At 47.0% G+C, this 19,763-nt stretch overlaps 1 protein-coding gene across 12 annotated transcripts in view; it reads left to right on the forward strand.

Annotated features, from left to right (window-relative positions):
* The window catches only part of TNFRSF19 (TNF receptor superfamily member 19), a 90,568-nt gene extending 76,270 nt beyond the window's left edge, over positions 1–14,298 (forward strand). For 5 of the 12 annotated variants that reach the window (XM_060129389.1, XM_060129393.1, XM_060129391.1 and 2 more), the window contains 5 exons: positions 1,434–1,598; positions 2,083–2,208; positions 5,476–5,578; positions 6,171–6,576; positions 11,253–11,662. In XM_060129389.1, the coding sequence (XP_059985372.1) occupies positions 1,434–1,598; positions 2,083–2,208; positions 5,476–5,578; positions 6,171–6,576; positions 11,253–11,285 (833 nt within the window). In that variant the 3' untranslated portion in view covers positions 11,286–11,662. Of the gene's footprint in view, positions 1–1,433; positions 1,599–2,082; positions 2,209–5,475; positions 5,579–6,080; positions 6,577–11,252; positions 11,663–12,188 lie in introns of those variants that run through there. The other 7 variants (XR_009536826.1, XR_009536823.1, XR_009536824.1 and 4 more) reach the window with 7 other exon arrangements.
* Positions 14,299–19,763: the final 5,465 nt, after the last annotated feature.

A 19,763-nucleotide genomic window follows, 5' to 3' on the forward strand; every position in this document is an offset into this window, starting at 1 on the left:
AGGGGCCTGATCTCACTCTGAACTAAACCACTTTCTCACAAACATAAATCAACTTCACCATTTGGTCGCAACAGGTAATACTTAATGTTTCCCAAGCGTAGCCCACGATTTTACTTGCATTCGATATAAATTCCTATTCGTGTATTTACTTACAGTGTTTGCACAGCTGTGCTTGTGTTCATACGTCCTCTTGTGAATTTGTCCCCCGACAGAGGCTGTTTCAGGTTTAGATTTCATCTCTATCAGGTCAGAGGTGTAATCTATTTAACTTGCTGTGTGATGAACATCTAACGTGTGCGATTTGATTATGACACTATGTCTACATAGCTAAAAGCGCTATTTGTTTATGAATATTAAAACATGTTTACAAACAGATATCCTTCAAAATGTATGATTGGATTAAGATTCTTATTCATCCAGGTCCAAGGCATATGGTTTATGTGCCTTTCCCAGTGGCAATAAGAAGCGTGTATGAGGGTGGCCCAGAATCACTGAGTGTAGATACACCAAGATTCAACATTCCAAAACGATCGCTCCTGCGGTCGTATTTTTATGATTCAATAATATCAACCCTGAAGTTTCTCTCTGGCTCTAGCCGCAGGGGTCGTACAGTGGAAACCAGGCTTCAAGGGTTGGGATGGGGGTGGGGCCTGTGCACTCAGGGGTGGGGCCTGTGCAGTCAGGGGTGGGGCCTGTGCACTCAGGGGTGGGGAGAAAGTACCAGGTGGCCTTTTGTGCCGTGTGCAGCACAGATGCAGACACCAGCCTGTCATCTCTAGGGCTGCCAAGTCCATTACCATCACCGTGAGCCACAGGGGCAAACGGCCCTCAAGATGTGCTTCGTCCAAACTGAGAAGTGCTGTCAATCTGAGATCACAACAGTGTTTGGTTTTTTCCTCCAAAACTTAGGTGTTGTTCAGTAATTTAACAGCTAAGGCGTTAAAAAATGTTCACTGTCTCAGAAATTGGGGGCCTGCTGTGAGGTTATGAATGATCCAAGTCCTGGTTTTCCCCTAAAGTGGACCCCCAAAGCATACTTTAGTTCAGCCTGCTTAAAACTGTAGAAGGTCTAATTCCAATTAAAGGGCGCATATCGAGTGCTTGCTCTGCGGCCCACACTGCCAAGTGCTGGGGAGGAAGAGCAAGATGACAGATTCCCAACTCGCAGATGGTTCTGGTCCAACGGGCCCGACAGCACACGTGTTGGGGCTGCGTGTGGTTGGTGTCATGGGAACAGAGGAGAGTCGCAGGGAGAGGTGCGGTATTCAAGCGATCTCCCAGGCGGAGGGAGAGTCTGAGCCCTCTAGAACACCTCCCCCTGGTCTCATTGATGTTGCATGAAGGCCACTGCTGCAGGGGACCCCGAGTTCAGTGTGAGCACCTGAGTCCCTTGGGTGGTCGAGATGTGCTGATTCCATCCCCGTGGTTTTCAGGTACCAGCAAGGTCAACCTGGTGAGGATCCCGTCCACAGCCTCCAGCCCACGGGACACGGCCCTGGCTGCCGTGATCTGCAGCGCCCTGGCCACCGTCCTGCTGGCCCTGCTCATCCTCTGCGTCATATACTGTAAGCGGCAGTTTATGGAGAAGAAACCCAGCTGTGAGTTCTGAGCCCTTTCTGTGTCTTAGCATCTTGGTGAGGGTGTTTTGTTGGTCATCAGTGCCATCCGGGTGTTCGACGAGAACCTAAGAGGAGAGTCAGGTTGCAGCCAAAGGGACAGAGAGAGCACGTGGAAACAGGCATCCCAGGGGCCTCCTCCCCAAGAGGCCTCCTGCCAAAAGGGCTGAAGGCGCGGCCACTGGGCAGCATCACTTCCCGGGGACCTGAGGAGGCAGGGGTACCCCCGCCCCTCGGCAGAAACACAGCTCGTCTGAGCTCTGGCAACACAAGTACCTTACATCTCGAGCTGTCTTGACCGATTGTTTCGTATCTTTGCTTCCGTGTAAGAAGCATTTTTAGATGTGAACAACAGCTCTCCTTTCCTTTATAACTGCAAAAGCCGGGGTAGTTCTGGTTGCACTGGGATGTTTGTGGGCTCCTCCTGGGGAAGCTGTCTTGCTGACCGAGTTCTCGGCCTCCGCAGGGTCCCTGAGGGCACAGGACCTGCAGTACAACGGTTCTGAACTGTCCTGTTTCGACAGACCTCGGCTCAGCGGCCCTGCGCCCCACGCCTGTTGTGAGTGCCACCGGGACTCGGCCCAGACCTGTGGTAAGTTCAGCGCTTGGGGGCCACTAGGAATGCAGGCCCTGAAGCTGCAAAGAACTGCTCCCGCTCAGTTTTCTAGTTAAAGCTAATCTAGTTCAGTCGTTCTCCCCTGTCCCCTGATGTTTTGGGTGTTTTGTGTCTCTTAAGTATTTAACAGAAAAGAAGCATCTCATTAAAATTCTAGAATTTCTCAGTAACTTTTTAAGCAAGTTTGCCTTTACTTTGGGGTGAATTGATTTAAAATAATATGAGCCTTTTGTAGAGCAGGGGATCCATCTCCATCCTTGTCTGGTGGATTCCACCTGAACCTGCACGTAAGTGTCTTAGTGTGTTTTGGGATATCTTAAAGAGGAGGGAGGAGGGAGACCTATTGCAGGGTTTTCCACAAACCATAATTGCCTCTGGGGTTATTGACAGAAGTGAAAGTTTAGGGAAGTCCAGGCAGACCCCGGAGATACCGTGGGTTCGGTTGCAGACCACTGCAATAAAGTGAATATTGCAATAAAGCGAGTCACGTGATATTTTGGGCTTTCCCAGTGCATATAGCGGTGATGTTTGCACTGTACTGAAGTCTATTAAGTGTGCAACAGCATTATGTCTAAAAAAGTAATGTATACACCTTAATTTAAAAATACTTTCTTGCTGAAAAATGCCAACCGTCGTCTGAGCCTTCAGCGAGTATAGTAGTAACATCAGAGATCCCTGATCACAGATCAGCAGAACAAATATAATAATAATGGAAAAATTAATGGAAAATTCGAAATATCGTGAGAATTACCAAAATGGGACACAGACACAAAGTGAGGAGATGCTGTAGGAAAAATGCTGTCGACAGACCTGCTCGACGCAAGGTGGCCACAAACCTTCACTTTGGGAAAAAGCAGTAACTGAGGCACGACACAGCCGCGTCCGCCTGTGATTCAGATGGACTTGCTTTCTAACGTGGGCAAAAACGGGCAAAGGTCACACCACCTGGCACACTTCCTGCCCCTGTCCCCACACTCACCTCCTCTGCAAAGTAAAAATCGACGCAGCTGCAGCCCTTCCAGAAGCCTGCCCGCCACCTGCCCCATCCACCCCTCACAGGTCCCCCGGCACCTGTGGTTGCAATAGCGCAGCAGCATTTTGTCTCCTGTAACCTTCCTTGAAGTTAAACATGTCCCAATTCAATTGCTTATTGTCTCAGAACTGTCCGATCTTTCTTTTCAAGAAATTGAAGGGTTCAGCTTTTCAGTCTAATATTTAATATGTGGGATAAGGCATCTTCAACCTAATTATTTCTCTACTGGCCACTACTGTCTTCTGCTTTAGGGTTAAGAATAAAACATGGGATTGCCATGGCATGCGTGGATCTGGCTTTGCCTTTGCCTGCAGAGATCGTAGACTCAGCTCCTGGCAGCACCGATGCCTTGGTGATTCTCAAGGCGGCCCAAGCACCGCCTAGATGCTGCGCTGGGCACTGCCCCTGGATCAGAGTTAGCAAACAGGATTGCTTGAGAGAGAAACTTGGGTTTCAATGTGATCAAGTACAGCTTTGTGCAAACTCTGCCTCATCGTCACTTCTATCTGAAAAGAAAGATTAAATACGTGGATGGCTTTGTTGCACGTTTTTGAAATAGAACGCAGAGACTGGACAGCATCCGCCCCCACTGCCACCCACCCACGTTCAGTGTCGCTCATCATATAAATTGCTTCTTCCTTAGTGACAGTGCCTGTTTTCTTTTCACTTCTATTTTGACATAATTTCAGACTTACAAAAATGTTGAAAGAATAGGACAAAGAATTCCCACATACCCTGTCCCTAGATTCCTCCCGTATTAACATTTTATCTCATGTCCACATTTGCTTTATCATTTTTATCTCTTTCTAAGTACGGTGGGTGTACACAGTCAACCTTTGAACAACTTGGGGGTTAGGGTCACCCACTCTCCGCCCAGTCAAAAATCAACTTGTAACTTAGAGTTGGCCCTCTGTATCTGCGGCTTCTCTGTGTTCACAGTTTCTCCGTATCCGTCCTACATCCTCGGAACCAGACGCCCGCTGACCGTGTGGCACTGTAGTATTTACTGTTGAGGAAAAGCCTCCAATACGTGCAGCCGCACAGTGCAAATCCATGTTGTTCAAGGGCCAACTGTGTGCTTTACATAGACATGTACACAGTTTTTAAATTTCCATTTAAAAATCAGTTGCAGGGAGTTCACTGGTGGCCTAGTGGTTAGGATTCTGGGCTTTCACTGCTGTGGCCTGGGTTCAGTCCCTGGTTGGCGAACTGAGATCCCACAAGCTGTGCGGAGAGAAACATCTGTTGCAGATAAGGTGTCCCTTTACTTCAGCGCTTGGTTCCTGAGAACAAGAATGTTCTCTTACACAACAGCGTGATTAATGCTCATTTCCTAATTTTGTCTGTATGTTTTACTATATCTATAGTTTTATAAAATCAGAGTTACATATGTCTGTATATGTAGAGAGAGAAGTCTAGAAGGCTGTTCAGAAATGTGGACAGTGTCTTGCAGCTTATGGAATTAAGGAAGATTCATTTTTTAAATTTCTGATCTAATCTCTCTATTCTTAAGGTTTTTTTCTTCAGTGAATGTGTATTATCTTTGTAACCAAAAATACATACCGCTTCAGTGAACATAACAGTTTGCAAAGCTGTGTGCACATAGATAGTTATTCTTTAAGATACATTCCTAGCAGTAAAAAACCAAAAAGTTGTGTGTGTGGAGTTAAAGGGTTTAGACGTTTATGTTCTGTGCTGCATGGCTAGCCCGCTCTGCAGAAACCCTGTGCTCTTTCCGCCCTCGTCAGCCATAGGTGAAAGTCTCATTTCACGTACCCTCTCATCATTCCTCTTCATCCTTATTTTCATTGTAGTAAAATAGACATCACCTTAAATTTACCGTTTTAGCCGTTTCTCAGGGTACAGTTGGGGGGCATTAAGCACGTTGTGCAACCATCACCACCATCCCCAGGGCTTCTCCACGACCCGAAACTGAAACCCTGTCCCCTTTAAACACTCACCCCCTATTCTTCCTGCCCTCCAGCCCCTGGGACCCACCATCCTACTCTCTGTCTCCAGGAATTTGACTCTTCCGGGTCCTTCATAGAAGTGGTCCATCATTTTTAAGATAAGAAAAAAGAGAAAAAATTAAACCTCATAACCCCTTTCCCCCCCAAAAGTCACCCAAAGAGGAATAGCTAAATTTTCGAGAGCAGTGTTGAACTGGTATAAACAAGCACTGCTCCTCACAGCCCTGCCGGCTTTCCTAGGGCCCGTGCATCTCATCCCGTCCCCGTGCTGTGACGGGGCCTGCAGCGTCGGCCGGGAGACTCCTGCTTGTAGGGTGCACTCCAAGGCCATTCTTCAGGACAGGTAAATGGGTGCTTTTAATCTATATAATTTCGTGTTCCCGCGTGCAAATATACAGGCTACTCATGTACCAATTTTCATGGGAAACTATGGGACATCACTTTTTTAGTATCATTAATAACATTCTAGACATTGTAGGGGGTGGGAACTTTGGCAAGAATTAGGTAAGTGTCTCAGGGTTACTGATAGCCAGGGTAACATTCTTTATATTCCACTAATTTTGTTTTTGTCTTATATTCATGATTTGTGACACTTCCATCATCTGTAAGTAATTTTTAGCATGTCACATACTCAGAGAATTTTAGAACAGCAATCAAAGGAACTCAATTAAGACCCAGGAAACTGCCTATTTTAGACATCGGATTAAGTTTATATTGGTTAGAAGTAGGTATAAAAATTCGGTTTTAAAGTAAACGTAGTAATTTAACTTACTGTATTGAAGGAAGTTTATAACAAAGGAAGCATGAGAATTCTGACTCAATAACTTGTTGTTTATTTCATCTAGAAAACTGAAAAGCATAGCTGGAATGTTGTTGCTTTGTAGTAGGTTTTTCTCCCAGTAGAGTACTTACAGCTCTTTCGAACATGTGTCCAGAGACACAGGTCCAGCGGGGGAAGCAGTGCCGACTTTCTTTGGGTCCCTTTCGAGGTCCATCTGTGGCGAGTTTTCGGACGCCTGGCCGCTGATGCAAAATCCCAGCTGTGGTGACGACATCTCTTCTTGCGCTTCTTATCCTGAGCTCCCTGGAGAAGACGTTCACTCTCTCAATCCAGAGAGTGCAAGTTCAGCATCCTTGGACTCAAACAGTAGTCGGGGTCTGGTGGGCGGAGCAGTTCCAGTTCAAGCTCACCCTGAAAGCTTTACAGAAACTACTGATTTATCGAGACTCAACAACTCAGTGTCAGAACCAGCGCTAACTCAGGACGCGCTCGCCGCCAGAAATCAGCTGGCTCAGGAGAGAGGAGGTGCCCATCAGCTGGCCACTCAGCCGTCACCCCAGGTAAGGCAGCGATGGATTCGGTGTGGGCACAGCAGTGACTTAAGGAAGCCCAGAGGGAACAGGACTCTGTCCCCCATTAAATGTGGGCGAACCTGGGGAGAAGGTCTTTCCATCCTTCATAACTTCTTGTATGTTATAGGAGAATATATTTAAATTAAATTTCAGGAGTCTTTTTTTTTTAACTAACAGCTTATCTCTAAGGCCATCCAGGGCAGCCGCATTCTTTTCTCCTCTTGTCACTCCAGCTGCCCAGCACCGCACCCCAGCACCATCCTGGCTGAGAGATGAATTAGTTGTGGGAGCATCTGGGAAGCAGTTCCTCACCTTTGTCTTCCCCTGTGACGTTCTCATGCCCAATACTTATATGCTGTCCATTCACGGTCAAGTTAATGAGAATTCAGGTCCCCTACGGCTACCCTTCTCCCTCCTCTCTCTCTCACTGCGGTTTCTCTAGATCGCTTGGCTTGGACTGATTGATCAGTTTGGTTGGAAATTGATTGTTGGTTGTGATCTAGCACCCAGACAGCAGAAGGTCCTTCCAGATGGAAGGGTCTGGCATCAGGTTTGGGGCTGGGGCAGGTGGTGACTGAAGGGAGATGGGCTCTGACCCCGGGGGCCCCTGGGCCCTGCCCCTGCTTTCTCGTCCAGGTGAGGAGGTGGCCTTTGCTGAATTGGGCTTGGTGTGGATAAGCGTTCCCTGAATGTGAGCACACACATTGTTGGTGTGCGTCCTTCTGGGAGAACGATGCCGGCCTTGAGTATGAAAGGGCAGAATCACAGCAACAGGGGCTCCCAGGCCCCGCAAGCCCTGTTCTGCACAGACAGGGCTGCTCTCATCCTCGGTCCTTCCTGCCCCAGATCAGGGACGCGGCCGATGGGCCGCAAGCACGCTGCGCGGGCTCCTGGATAACACCTGTTTCCTTGAGACGTCCTGTCTTTGTCTAATAAAATCAGAAAGAGTCTAAAGTCAGTGTGGACGGAGATACTTCCTTCTAAGAACACATATGTGGGTTTATGTGCATCTAAACCTGCAGTACTTTTTTTTTTTTAACTATGAAGAAAATCTATAAAGCATGTACAGGGAATTCTGTACTGAAAACATTTGTTGGCTTTGGAGAAAAAACGATGTTGGTTTTCTCATAATAACGGAAATGAAGAAGAGATCCATGAACGGAGGAAAATCAAACAAATGAGGCCGTTTGAAGAGCACAGACTGTGCAGCTCTGCTGGAAAGCTCACTCGCTGACCTTGTTCTTTGGGGCCAGCCTCTGATTTTCACACTGTTCATGAGGATAATAAGAAAAGACTTAAGAGTTGGCCTAGGTGCATATAGGTCTCAGCATGGACGTGGCCCACAGACCTTTGGACAGAGAACCCCCAGCAGCCCAGAGCAGCTAACAAGCCCCGAGAACGGGTGAGAGGAGGACGCGGAAGACAGGATACGGGGCCCTTTGGTAGCTAATCCCAACATCCCAGTCGGAAGCCTTGCCACGCACTCGAAAATGAACATCTTAGGACACTTAATATTTAACCTGAGTCACGTGTTCATTACAAAGTGCTGAAGTTTCTTTTCCATCAAGTCACTTGGTTCTGATGATAAACTTGCTTGTGTTACCTTCACGAATTATCTGTTTCACCTTCTCGTGTATCTACTGTCAGAAGAAAGTCTGAGTGGCTGCAGTGACGGTGCTACCATCGCACTAGCTACAGTTCTTCCGAGTATTGTCAGTAAATAGAATTACTGCTCGTCTTAATTTTGTAGCTTGTCCCCAGTTTTGTGGTGTAAATTCTAAAACTAAGGAATAAAGCATCTCGAAGCCACGTCGTGTCAGAAGCAACCCAGCCTGCCCTTTGTCCTGTCTATGTTATGGAGGAGGTGGAGGTAGGGTGGATGAGCCCTTTTGTCCCAGCTACATGGATGCAGAATTGTGGAAACGTAGTTCAGTATGTCAGATTGGTGCATCATGACATGAATTCTTTTCGTAGAGAGTTGTCAAGGTAATTATGATTACATAAAGATACCTTCAACTCAGATTCTGATGGAAAGTTATAATTACATATAAGATGAATGAGGAAATGTTACATTCAGCTTGTTCCATGTAATTTATTTATTTATTTTTGAGGTAGTTTTCAGTGGCTAAGGACATCACCAAATTTTTTTTTATAAATTTATTTATTTATTTTTGGCTCCGTTGGGTCTTCGTTGTTGCACGCGGGCTTTCTCTAGTTGCGGTGAGCGGGGCTACTCTTCCTTGCAGTGCGCGGGCTTCTCATTGCGGTGCCTTCTCTTGCTGTGGAGCACGGGCTCTAGGCACGCGGGCTCAGTAGTGTGGCTCGTGGGCTCTAGAGCGCAGGCTCAGGAGTTGTGGTGCACGGGCTTAGTTGCTCCGCGACATGTGGGATCTTCCCGGACCAGGGCTCGAACCCGTGTCTCCTGCATTGGCAGGCGGATTCTCAACCACTGCGCCACCAGGGAAGCCCCACTCCATGTAATTTATTAATGAAAGGTTTTTATAGGCTTTCCAAGATGTGTTGTCTTATAACTATTAGATAATTTTGGCAAATCTAAATAAGACATCCTGAATTCAGGAAAGGGATTGTTAAAATGTAAATCATTTCCATTTTCTCCATATAATTAAAAATAGAAGGGCTTCCCTGGTGGCGCAGTGGTTGGGAGTCCGCCTGCCGATGCAGGGGACACGGGTTCGTGCCCCGGTCCAGGAGGATCCCACATGCCGTGGAGCGGCTGGGCCCATGAGCCATGGCCGCTGAGCCTGCGCGTCCGGAGCCTGTGCTCTGCAACGGGAGAGGCCACAACAGTGAGAGGCCCGCGTACCGCAAAAAAAAAAAAAAAAAAAGTAGCAAATAATATTTTGAGCCCATTTTAAGCGAGAATCTTTTCTAAACTCTGAAAAACACTTCTCTTAGTTGTAGTTACTGAACTTACCTCTTGCAAAGAATTTGATTTCAGAAGCTTTCTATTAATGGGCCAGAGGGCAGGACTCCTGGCTCCTCAAGTTCAAGTGCAGTGAGCTTGGCCCCTGATGTGGGCTCACTCCTAACTCAGGAGGGCACTGTTTTCTGTTCAGGGGGTGGATGAGGGCAGCTGTTGCCAAAACAGCCCCACCCCTTTTTAAACAATTTATTTGTATTTTATTTTCAATGAAACTTTAAATTCCTACCAAGGCACTCACTTGTATTTTAACCTCTATTTCACGTGAATACAAGTTTCATTCACTTGTATTTTAACCTCTATTCACTCTTTTTTCCCCAGCTTTATGGAGATGTAATTGACGTATAACATAGCAGAAGTTAAAGGTGTACAGTGTGATGATTCGATTTATTGCCAAGTGCACCAAGGGACTTTTGTCTGTTTTTGGTGTGAGGCTCAGATTTCTAACGTGTGATGCATTTGTTTCCGAAAATTTATTTTTACGCGGTAGTCTTCCTGTGGGTAGTTTAATGCCACCCAGAGTCTGATAATGATATGGTTCGGGATAAAGCAAATAGGAGTGAGAGCTGTCTTTAGTCCGTATGATTCCATTTTAATCAGATGTTCCCTGAACACACCTCCCCAGAAGGGAACCAGGTCTAAGATACTGAGATATCACTTGCTAAGGTATTTGGGAGAAGGAAGCCAGCCTGTTTAATAACAGGAAAAGCTTTCTTTGGTGGTGTTTCTTAACCAACATTTTAAACGTCAACATGAAATAATGGAAGGAATGCTAGAAAAGATATGAGATGACCTGGGTTCTAGTTTCTCAGTCTATCAACATCTCTATTTTTTCCTTATTGGCCAATTAAGTATAATTTTCCTCCCTGGTAGCATTAATATGGTTGTTATTATCATATCAGTTGATCAACATATTTGATAAAACTATCTTATTATTGAGAGAACCTCAGAAGTTTCTATTTCTAGATAATCTCCTTAGACCTTTGAAAAAAATTTTTTCTGTAAATATGTCTGATATGTCACTAATGCCAAATTAGTGGTAAGTTAATGAAGGGTTACGGCGTGAATGAAGGTTTCACTCACGTACAATAACACGCAGGTGACCCAAGCCTCACCCCCTCCCAAAGTGAGGTCACTGTGCTTTTGTGATAAGGGACAGATCTAAAGGCTGCTCTCTCCCGAGGACGTTTGCCCTGTGACGTATGTGTGAGTATTCCAGGGAGGTCATTATAAGAGAAGTCTCATTCCCAGACTCTTTCTAAACTTTCTCCAAGACTTCACAGAAGTTTTAAATTCAAAGACTAAGAATAGCATTAATTATTAACCATCTTTGTTCTTTTAAAGAATAGACTAAAGAATCCTAAAATCTTTACCTACAGTTGCTTTAAAGGAGTGCAACACAGAAACAAGCGTTAAGTGTTTGACTGAGGTTGAAAATCAGCAAAAGAATTGTTCATCGATACAGTTTGTTTGGGGCACATTTTCATCTTTTAAGGTCTGCACATATGGAGTGACTGTGGGTTGTTAGGAAATCTTTGTTTTTATTCTCAGAGTACATGGGTACCTGATATTGGGACACCCTGACAGGAACTTCTGTCCATATATTATAAAATTCATGTGTGCAATTAGTAAAAGCTAAGCACCATAAATGTTTACAGTCACAGTTTAGGGCTTTAATTTGTCAGGTGCTGTGTTCAAAGCTGTCCTTCTGTCACCGTTTCAGGAGGCCGAAAGGACTTGCTTCTTTCTGCAATGAAGTGTCGTATGGAGCCCAAAGGGCAGCCACTCCTCTGCTTATGGACTCAGCACCGTCTGGACCTCGCATGGCTTCTGGGGGAAGAAAGTAAATCTGAACCACACTGATGGCATTTTAAGCCTTTCAACCAGTTGCTTCTGAGCCAGACCAGCTGTAAGCTGAGACCTCAAGGAATACACTCCAAGCACTTCTGAGACTTTGCATCTTTCCTACACAAGAAGCTTCTACGCTACAGGCTGACTTCAGAGACTGACGGGCCAAGTTTGCAGCCACCGAGCTTAGGGGTATAACGAGAAACAGAAATGCATTCATGCTTCTTTTCACGGTGGAGGTGGTTTGCCAAGACTGAAGACCCAGAGTAAAAATTTTCATTTACATTTTCTTTCCAGAAATAATTTCATATATCCTACTAAGTCGGCGTCAGATGAGTTACCTTAGTTCTTAGGTAGCATGGGTTCAAAAGGGAGTGTTTTTATTTCCTGAAGGTCACCTTTTCATCTTCTAAATAATTAGAATAGGAGGTTAGAACTGACTTCACATGGCCTGCCTGAGTCTTGGGTTTATTAGATGATGTTAACTGTCCTAACTGGGAATCAGAAGAGACCAAATCTTGCAGAATTGAGGCTTCTCGCCTCAGCCACTGTCTTGTGAACAGCGGCAGAATTAGTTAACAAGAGGGGCCTGAGTTAGGACATGTGTTTGGGAAAGGACTGCCCATCCCTCTGAGTTAAAAACCCCTTAGCGTGCGCATCCTAGATTAGCAGATTTATGTGAAAATCCATTGATATGGAAGCATTTGTTACTTCTGTCCCTGGGACTGAGCTTAAAAGATGCAGAATTTCTCTTTTATAGAGAATCGGTATTTATAATGATCTTTTATTTGCATCGTATTTTATACTAAAGGCTTTAGAAATGACAACATATCAGGTTTCCCTGCTACTGAAGCATAACACCAGGTGAGTAGCCTTAGGAGACTCTGCATATTAGGACCAGAAGAAAAAGCACAGCTTGTAGGCAGCGTTTAGGTGAATGGATTATAACTGCCATACGGGGCTCCCACCAATCTCCTAAGCTTCTTCAGCACAGTAATTCCCACCGTAGCCCAACGGCGCTGGACTTAAGAGTCTGGTGCTTCTATGAAGGCGATCCATCCCCTACCACCTTGGTATTTACCGACTAGAATTAGCTCTAGAGCTGAGACAGAAATAACCCCGCTCAGTCATGAACCAGGGGATGGCTCGTTGGCTCGCCTCTGCGCCCTGGAGAGGAATTACTTGAGCAGAATTTATTTTTTTCCTGCTTGAACATACGTGATCAGCTCTGGCTGTTGTCTTTTAAGTGATTACTATTAGCTCTGTCCCATTTGCACTTAAAAAAGAAATAGACCTTTGAACATCCCTGTGTTAGAGAATGCTGAGATATTTTGTTTCCAGATCAGTCTTCTACCTGACATTTAAAGTGAGCATTAGAGGGTATTCCTGGGCAGTCCAGTGGTTAGGATTCAGCACTTTCACTGCCGAGGGCCTGGGTTCAATCCCTGGTCAGGGAATTAAGATCCCGCAATAGAAATCTGCCTTTTCCAAGGACATTTTTATCTTCCCTCTTATTGCCCCGTGCTTTGCTCTCTTGCAGTAGTGAGCTCTCACGAGGCCTTTTCCTCGTGCTGGGACTGTCCCTCCATCTGCAGCTCAGGATCCCTGTGCGGACATGAGCTCACGGTATGTCGTGCACGTGACCTCCGTGCCTTTGACTGAAATGGGAAATTAGAGGGTCTCATGGTAAGGCACAGCCTTTCCTGTCTACCTGGTGTCTAGTCATAGTTGATTGACTTTCTTTTTCTCTTCCTTTTTTAGCCTAAACCAATGGTTCCTAAGCTCGGGTACTCACCAACTCTTCTGAGACTTGCCCTTAGGAAATATATGTAAGGTATTTAGGACCTGATCACAAGAGGTCCACGAAAATGCAAGTTTCACTGTAAGTCACATGTGTGCCGTTCGTAGTTTGTAATCTGATCACTTTTGTGGTGACAGAGGGGTGATCCAAGTAGGCCAGGGCTGTGCTCCTTTTTGTAACCCGAGTATATTTTCCACACGTAGAGCCCTCTTCAACTTCAAAGGCAAAAACCCTTGCAGGAGAAAGCTGAGATTGATGGGAATGAGACTTTGGACGCAAATCCTGAAACATCACTTTTGATCAATAGAGAAACACTTAGGGTTAAAAAATTGATCTCATTGGATTCTGCATTTGAAAAATCCTGGATTATTTTGTTGTGGACCATTTTTAAAGTCTTTATTGAACTTGTTACAATATTGCTTCTGTTTTATGTTTGGGGGTTTTTTGACCCCAAGGCATGTGGGATCTTAGCTCCCTGACCAGGGATCGAACCCACACCTCCTGAATTGTAAGGCGAAGTCGTAACCACTGGACCGCCAGGGAAGTCCCGATCCTGGGTTATTTTTATCCAGAGGAAGACAGTTTACTACCATGTGCTATGGAAGCATACAATGATGTTATAGTCTGCACTCTTTGTCAATGCTGTAGAGGACAATCCAGTTGGCATTTCATGTCAATATCCTGCAGAACTCAGCTGCTAGGGTGCTGATGCCAGGAACCGCCATCAGCTAATAACAGGGCTGGGAGTGCAGGTGCTCGAGACTTCCGGCACTGCAGAAGCTCACTGACAAGGATGAGACCAGGGTTGGAGAACAAGCACATAAAGGCGTGGGGTTTTCTAATCTTGTGTGTATGGAATGTATTTTTCAAATGTAGATTTTTCTACTTTAGTTAAAGTGTAATGTTGCCGTTACCTAGGTTAAGCACTATTGTCTGTGCTAGTAAAAAAAAAAAATAGAAAAGGAAAAACTATCCATCATTGCTTTAAGGCAGTCAGCTTGCATCAGTTTAGACCCCATCATGACTGTTTTGCATACTGGAATTGATACATTTGTAAATGTTGGTTTTCTTACGTAACTAGTTTTGTAAGACCTTTTTTTTATTTGTGAATAAAATTGTTACCTGGTATTCTTATCGACACGTCTGGTGAGAAAGTGGTTGATGGTGTGAATGCAGGTATGTGTTCCCCTCCTGCTCTCCATGGAGGGTCTCACTAAGATCTCTTTCCCCATGTATCCCTCTCTGGATTTCAGTCTCTAGGAGGGAGATCTGGAATCCTCTGGTTACATCTCTCAGGCTGGTCAAGCTACTGAAAAATGTACTGAGCTATTTGGGAAGCTTTAGTATCAAGGTTTTATCATGACCTCTTTTTTTTTTTTTCCTTCATTTTGTGACACCGAGAGGGAAGGTCTGAAGAAGGAGAAGTTTTCCGTTCATTCTCTTTTGAGGTCAGTGGGGCGTTCTCCTGGGAGAGGTGGGCTGTGGGAGTGAGGGACGCGCACAGGGCAGCGCTGGTCACCGTGAGAGCCCTTGTTTCTTCCCAGCTCCTTCCCTTCTCCCTTCTCAGCCCCCCTCTTCCTTCCCTTCCTTCCCTCAGTAAAGCTTTGTAAGCTGTTCCTAGATTTTGAGAGGAATTTAGACTTCCTGGAAAAAAATGGCTTATTTATTTATTTTTTTAATTTAATTTTTATTTTATATTAGAGTATCGTTGATTTACAACGTCATGCTAGTCTCAGGTGTACAGCAAAGTGATTCAGTTCTACATATACATGTATCTATTCTTTTTCAGGTTCTTTTTCCAAAATAGGTTATTTGAAGTGTCACCGTATTCTCTCAGCTTGGTGTTAAATGTCCCTGTGGACTCCATGAGGGAAGGACATTCATTAGCTTCTCTCCTCTTTCCCAGTGTCCATGCAGACTTGGGAGAGGGGGCCTTGGGGGACCACCAGCTCTCCGAGGAAAGTAGCTCAGATCCTAGGAGGGTCTAACAGGAGGCCCAAAGTATTCTGTCATCACACAGGTGACACATTTGCATGATTACAACTATGACGAGTCTGTTTGCAGCTGTCCACTTGTCATTCTGAATATGTCCATTTGTCGCATTTTAACTTGAGAAGTTGTCTGATTTTTTAAAAACGTATTTGGCACCCAAGAAGGTAGGAAAGTACATCTTAAATGTATCGTTCAGTTATATTGAAGCTAAACGGCAATCTGAGAATTTCCACAATCTTCTAAAATTTTGAGGACATTTCATGAAGACCCGGTGGATGATTCTAAAGATGTAATTATCCCAATCAGCCGTCAGCTCTCAGTAATATTGCTTATGTCACATTTCAGCCAGAGGCAAGGTTTCTGCCGTAGAGACTCAGCAGGCCAGGGCCGGGTCCTTTCATAAACCACCAGTGGCACGTGAAGTAGTGTGATTTCTGGCTGCTTTCAAATTAGCCTTTGCAAGAGACTTGAACGATAAAAACTTAACCAGCAAAATACTTTCTCCGGAACCATGGGTGGTCTTCTGAAGCAGGTTTCAATGACTCATCTGTGAAGACAGAGGGTTCTTTCTTTTTTATCTTAGTTTCTAATGGCATTAACTATTCCTCCTCAAGACAGAAATAGCTGTGTTCTCTCAGTTTTGTTTGGGGCTGCGTGTAGCCAGCAGCACCCTGCAGAGGGATTTTCCTCCCCTGGGTTGACTGTTTACAGTCAATAGAAGGTCTGCAGAATAGGCTGCAATCCTTTAATTGCAGGTGAGAGAGGCAGGTGCCCACAGCCTGGTACACATCACCCCTCGGTGAATCAGGTAAGAACTGTGTCCCCTGAACTCTAAGCACAAATCTCACTCCTCTCAGAGGCCTTCTCTGGGAAGAAGCTGTTTCCTGGGTCAGCCCCTCCTTCCTTCCTTCAATATCTTGACATATGTATATAGTTGTATAGGGTATGTGCTCGGTCATAGATGCAGTGCCGAGGTTGAAGCAGACACTAACTATGAGGGAGACAAGCCTTCTAAGTATTTACCAAATGGGGTGCGATGGTAAGGAGAGTGCAGGCTCCTCTGAGGCGCGAGGGAGCAGCGACGATCTGCGGGCAGTCGGGACGGGCGCGGAAGCTGGGGAACCGTGTTCACGGCGGAGGTCCCCACGAGCAGCACGTGGAGAGGCCCAGCTTGTTCTGGGAGCGGTGGGACCAGGTCTGGGGGAAGCCGAGGCTCCAGCCTGACAAGGGCCTGGTGTGGTGCCCGGGGTGTCGACTCTGCCCTGGAGGGAGTTTACTTGCCTTTAAACAGATGGGTGATGTGCCTTGAAAACCCTGAAATCTCTAGTCTTCCGGAAGCTTGGAAGTTACAAAACTCGGTGAGTTAGACCTCTGGCTGGGAGCAGGGCATGTGGCCAGCTGTGCACGGAGAGGCGGACGGTCAGTCCGTTTGGAAACACCGTGGCTGAGGCTCTTCTCTCATCGGGCTCACCTTCGTCCTGTTCCGATCGCAGGGGAGACGGGGCTGAGCGCGAGGCGCACGCTTGGGGCTTGGCTGAAGCCCCTGCTAAGGTCAGATCCGCGCTCCCCGGTCCCGAGAGGCCTCGGGTGGGGACGGGACTAACTTCCCAGCCCCGGGGTGGCCGTATGTCCCACAGCGGCATTGCTCAGATGCCTGGCCTGAGTCGGCCACTGGGTGACAGGCGTCTGTCCACTCGCTTCCAGATCTGAGCCAGCCGCCTTCATCTGCTGCCAGTTTTTTCTCAGCCCCTCGCCCTTGTCTTAGAAACACTGCCACGTTTGCTGTTTGTTCCTCGGGTGGCCGAGCAGCCTGGCACAGAAAATCTCGAAGGCTGGCCCCTGGTTTGGGGTGGGCGGCGAGGCCCGGGGAGCCTGTGTGCAGCCTTTCCTGCTCCCCCAGCTCTCGCTACTGCTCGCCCTGGTCCCCGCGGTGCAGCTTGTCGGCTCCCTGGCACTCAGCACCCCTGCAGGGAGATCTGCCCGGGCAACTTTAACCCCAAATAAGTGCCCGGAGAGAGAAGTCATCAGGTGGCTAGAGATGGAGCCCAAGCAGGAAGGTGAGGGAGGAGCTGCACAGAGAACCCAGGACCCTCCCTGAACCTGCGCCCTCACTGAGGGAAGCGAACCCCATGCGGGTTGCGGGACGGGGGGCGGAGCAAATGAGCGGCTGCAGTCACGTGACCCGAGGGTCCCGTTTTCTGCACAATGACTGTGTTAATCCTAATGTCCCTAAAGCCTAGGGAGAGAAACTGGGATTCAGTGTTTTTTCAGATGCGCCATTCAAAAGTGGGTAGGGAAGACTCGCGTGTGAGCTTTTGTAGAGAGGAAGCGTTCCTCCTTCCGTTGCTGCTGTCGCCCTCTGTGGCCCTCACCACGTGGCCTAAGGTCTGGGTCCCCGGTTTCCCAGCCATGCAGGTTCCAGCTAACGCGGGAACCGCCTCCTGGGCCGCCCATGGCCGCGGTTCCATCCACGCAGAGCGCCCACAACGCATCCAGGAGGGGAGCTCAGGTTGCATCCGAGCCCCATCCGACCGTGAACGTTGTATTCCCTCGAGGAATCGCACATCTAATAAACCTGCGCGGTAACTCTTGCGCTCGGCTGTGTAACCTAGGACAAGGCGCCTTTACAGACGTCCCTTCCTAGAAGGTGAGTGTGCTGAGGAAGTTATGGAAGGTCGGGTTCCAGCTGAGGCCTCTTGAGAGAATGTCTTCTCTCAGCTCATAAACCAGTCTACCACCCATAGCGCTGTGGATTCCAGTCACTCTGAGTGGATCCCAGTTAGATGTTGCATTGGGGAGGGTGATGGCTAATTTACGTGTCAACTTGGCTGGACCACGGTGGCCACGTATTTGGTCAAACACGGGTCTGGATGTTGCTGTGAAGGCTTTTTTTTAGGTGAGATTTTTAGGTGAGATGAACATCTGAAGCAGCAGACTTTGAGTCAGGCCCACGCCCCTCTGTCTAGTGGGGTGGGCCTCGTCCAGTCAGTCGGGGACTGAAGAGAAAGGCTGAAGCTCCCTGAGGAAGAAGGAGTTCTGCTTCCAGGCGCCTTCGGATCATCCCCTCGCGGGTCTCCAGCCCGCTGGCCTGCCCTGCAGACTCGAGGCTCGTCAGCTCCACATCTCTTACCTCCTTAAGGTCAACCTCCCTCCTTCTTCATCTACTCCCCCCCTGCCAACACACACACCCCCTACTGGTTCTGTTTCTTTGGGAAAACCTGACTAAGACAACGACCAAAGATTAATCAATCAGTCGATCCCCAAGCAGTGACCAGAACTTGCAGAGCCGTAATTCGAGTGAAAGGTTCTCTGTCGGGCAGCCCGTAGAACGTCGAGGGGCTCCAGGTGTTCTCAAAGGCCGAGTCACACCACCCAGAGGTCGCTGCTCGGAAACCGCTGGGCCGTCTCGTCTTTTTCTTCAGGCATCTCCCTTTATCCCCCACTCCCTTTCCTCCCTTCTCATAATTCCCATCCGGTCTCCCCCCTCCTCTCTCCTCTCTCTACCGTGCAGACGGCCTCCTGCCAAAGAGGCTTCGTCCGTGAAGGGAAAGGCCTGGCTCTTGTTGGTTTTGATACAATGACTGGACGTCGGTTCGGGGAGAATAAGAGAAAGAAAGCTATGGTTCTCTTCTGGAGGAACGGCCCAAATGACACTTTCTGAGGTGAGCGCTTGCCTGAAAGCACTGTTGTCGTTTGTTGTGAAACGTGCAAAACAGCCAGCAAGTGTGATTCCCTTTGGCCGAGAGCTTCAGTACAGAGAACTCGTAATTATTCTGCCTCTTCAGCAGCCCAGGCAGTGGGCACAGAAAGAGCCCAAGGTCTTCCGGGGACTCAGAATCAGAGCAAGAACCTCTGCTGTCCTCCACAGCCCCCGAGGACATTCTCAGGAGTGCAGGAGAAACTTGTTCCCCAAGACCCAGAGCAGAGTCCCTGCAGCATCACTTTTCCCTTCCCGAAAAGCCAACCCCACCTGCATGACTGTATAAATCACTCTGGGGGAACACTGTCTTCGTTCACAACACAAGTTCTGTGCTGCCCTCTGACTGGATTCAGGGTCCCAGGGATGGCATCTCCTAAAAATCCAGCATGCCCTTTCATAAGCAAACCAATTCAGTTGTCAATTTCCACACCTCTTCAAACAAAATGTAGAATTTGTTAGTGTAGAGCAGGAGCCTGAATTTTAGAAAAATCCTACATTAAACAGTACAGTAGAGTCCGCCACACAGGATAACAAGCTCGTGGTGTAGAAGGTATTCCTCATTTTAAACACATGCGCCTTATCTCGCTTGATCTGCCTCTATGGTCAAAAGTCTATATGGCTCCATGGCTATAAATCTTGTTGTTTTTTCACCAAAATTCAATCCAATGGATAAAGAGTTACCTCTACCAAAGATAATACCAGCTTTGGAGACAGCTCTAAAAGATGCATTTGAAAGAAATCTTAAGTAACAGCAGCATTATCAGAATAATGAATCGCCCAGTTAAGGAACATCTTTGAAGTTAATGATATTTATCTGGATATTCGAGGCTTGTTTGTTTTGTAAAATCTCAGTACTTAACTGCTAGACCTTACACGCTGCACATTTCTGTCGG

This window comes from Lagenorhynchus albirostris, chromosome 18, assembly GCF_949774975.1.
Source record: "Lagenorhynchus albirostris chromosome 18, mLagAlb1.1, whole genome shotgun sequence".
NCBI classification, from domain to species: Eukaryota; Metazoa; Chordata; class Mammalia; order Artiodactyla; family Delphinidae; genus Lagenorhynchus; species Lagenorhynchus albirostris.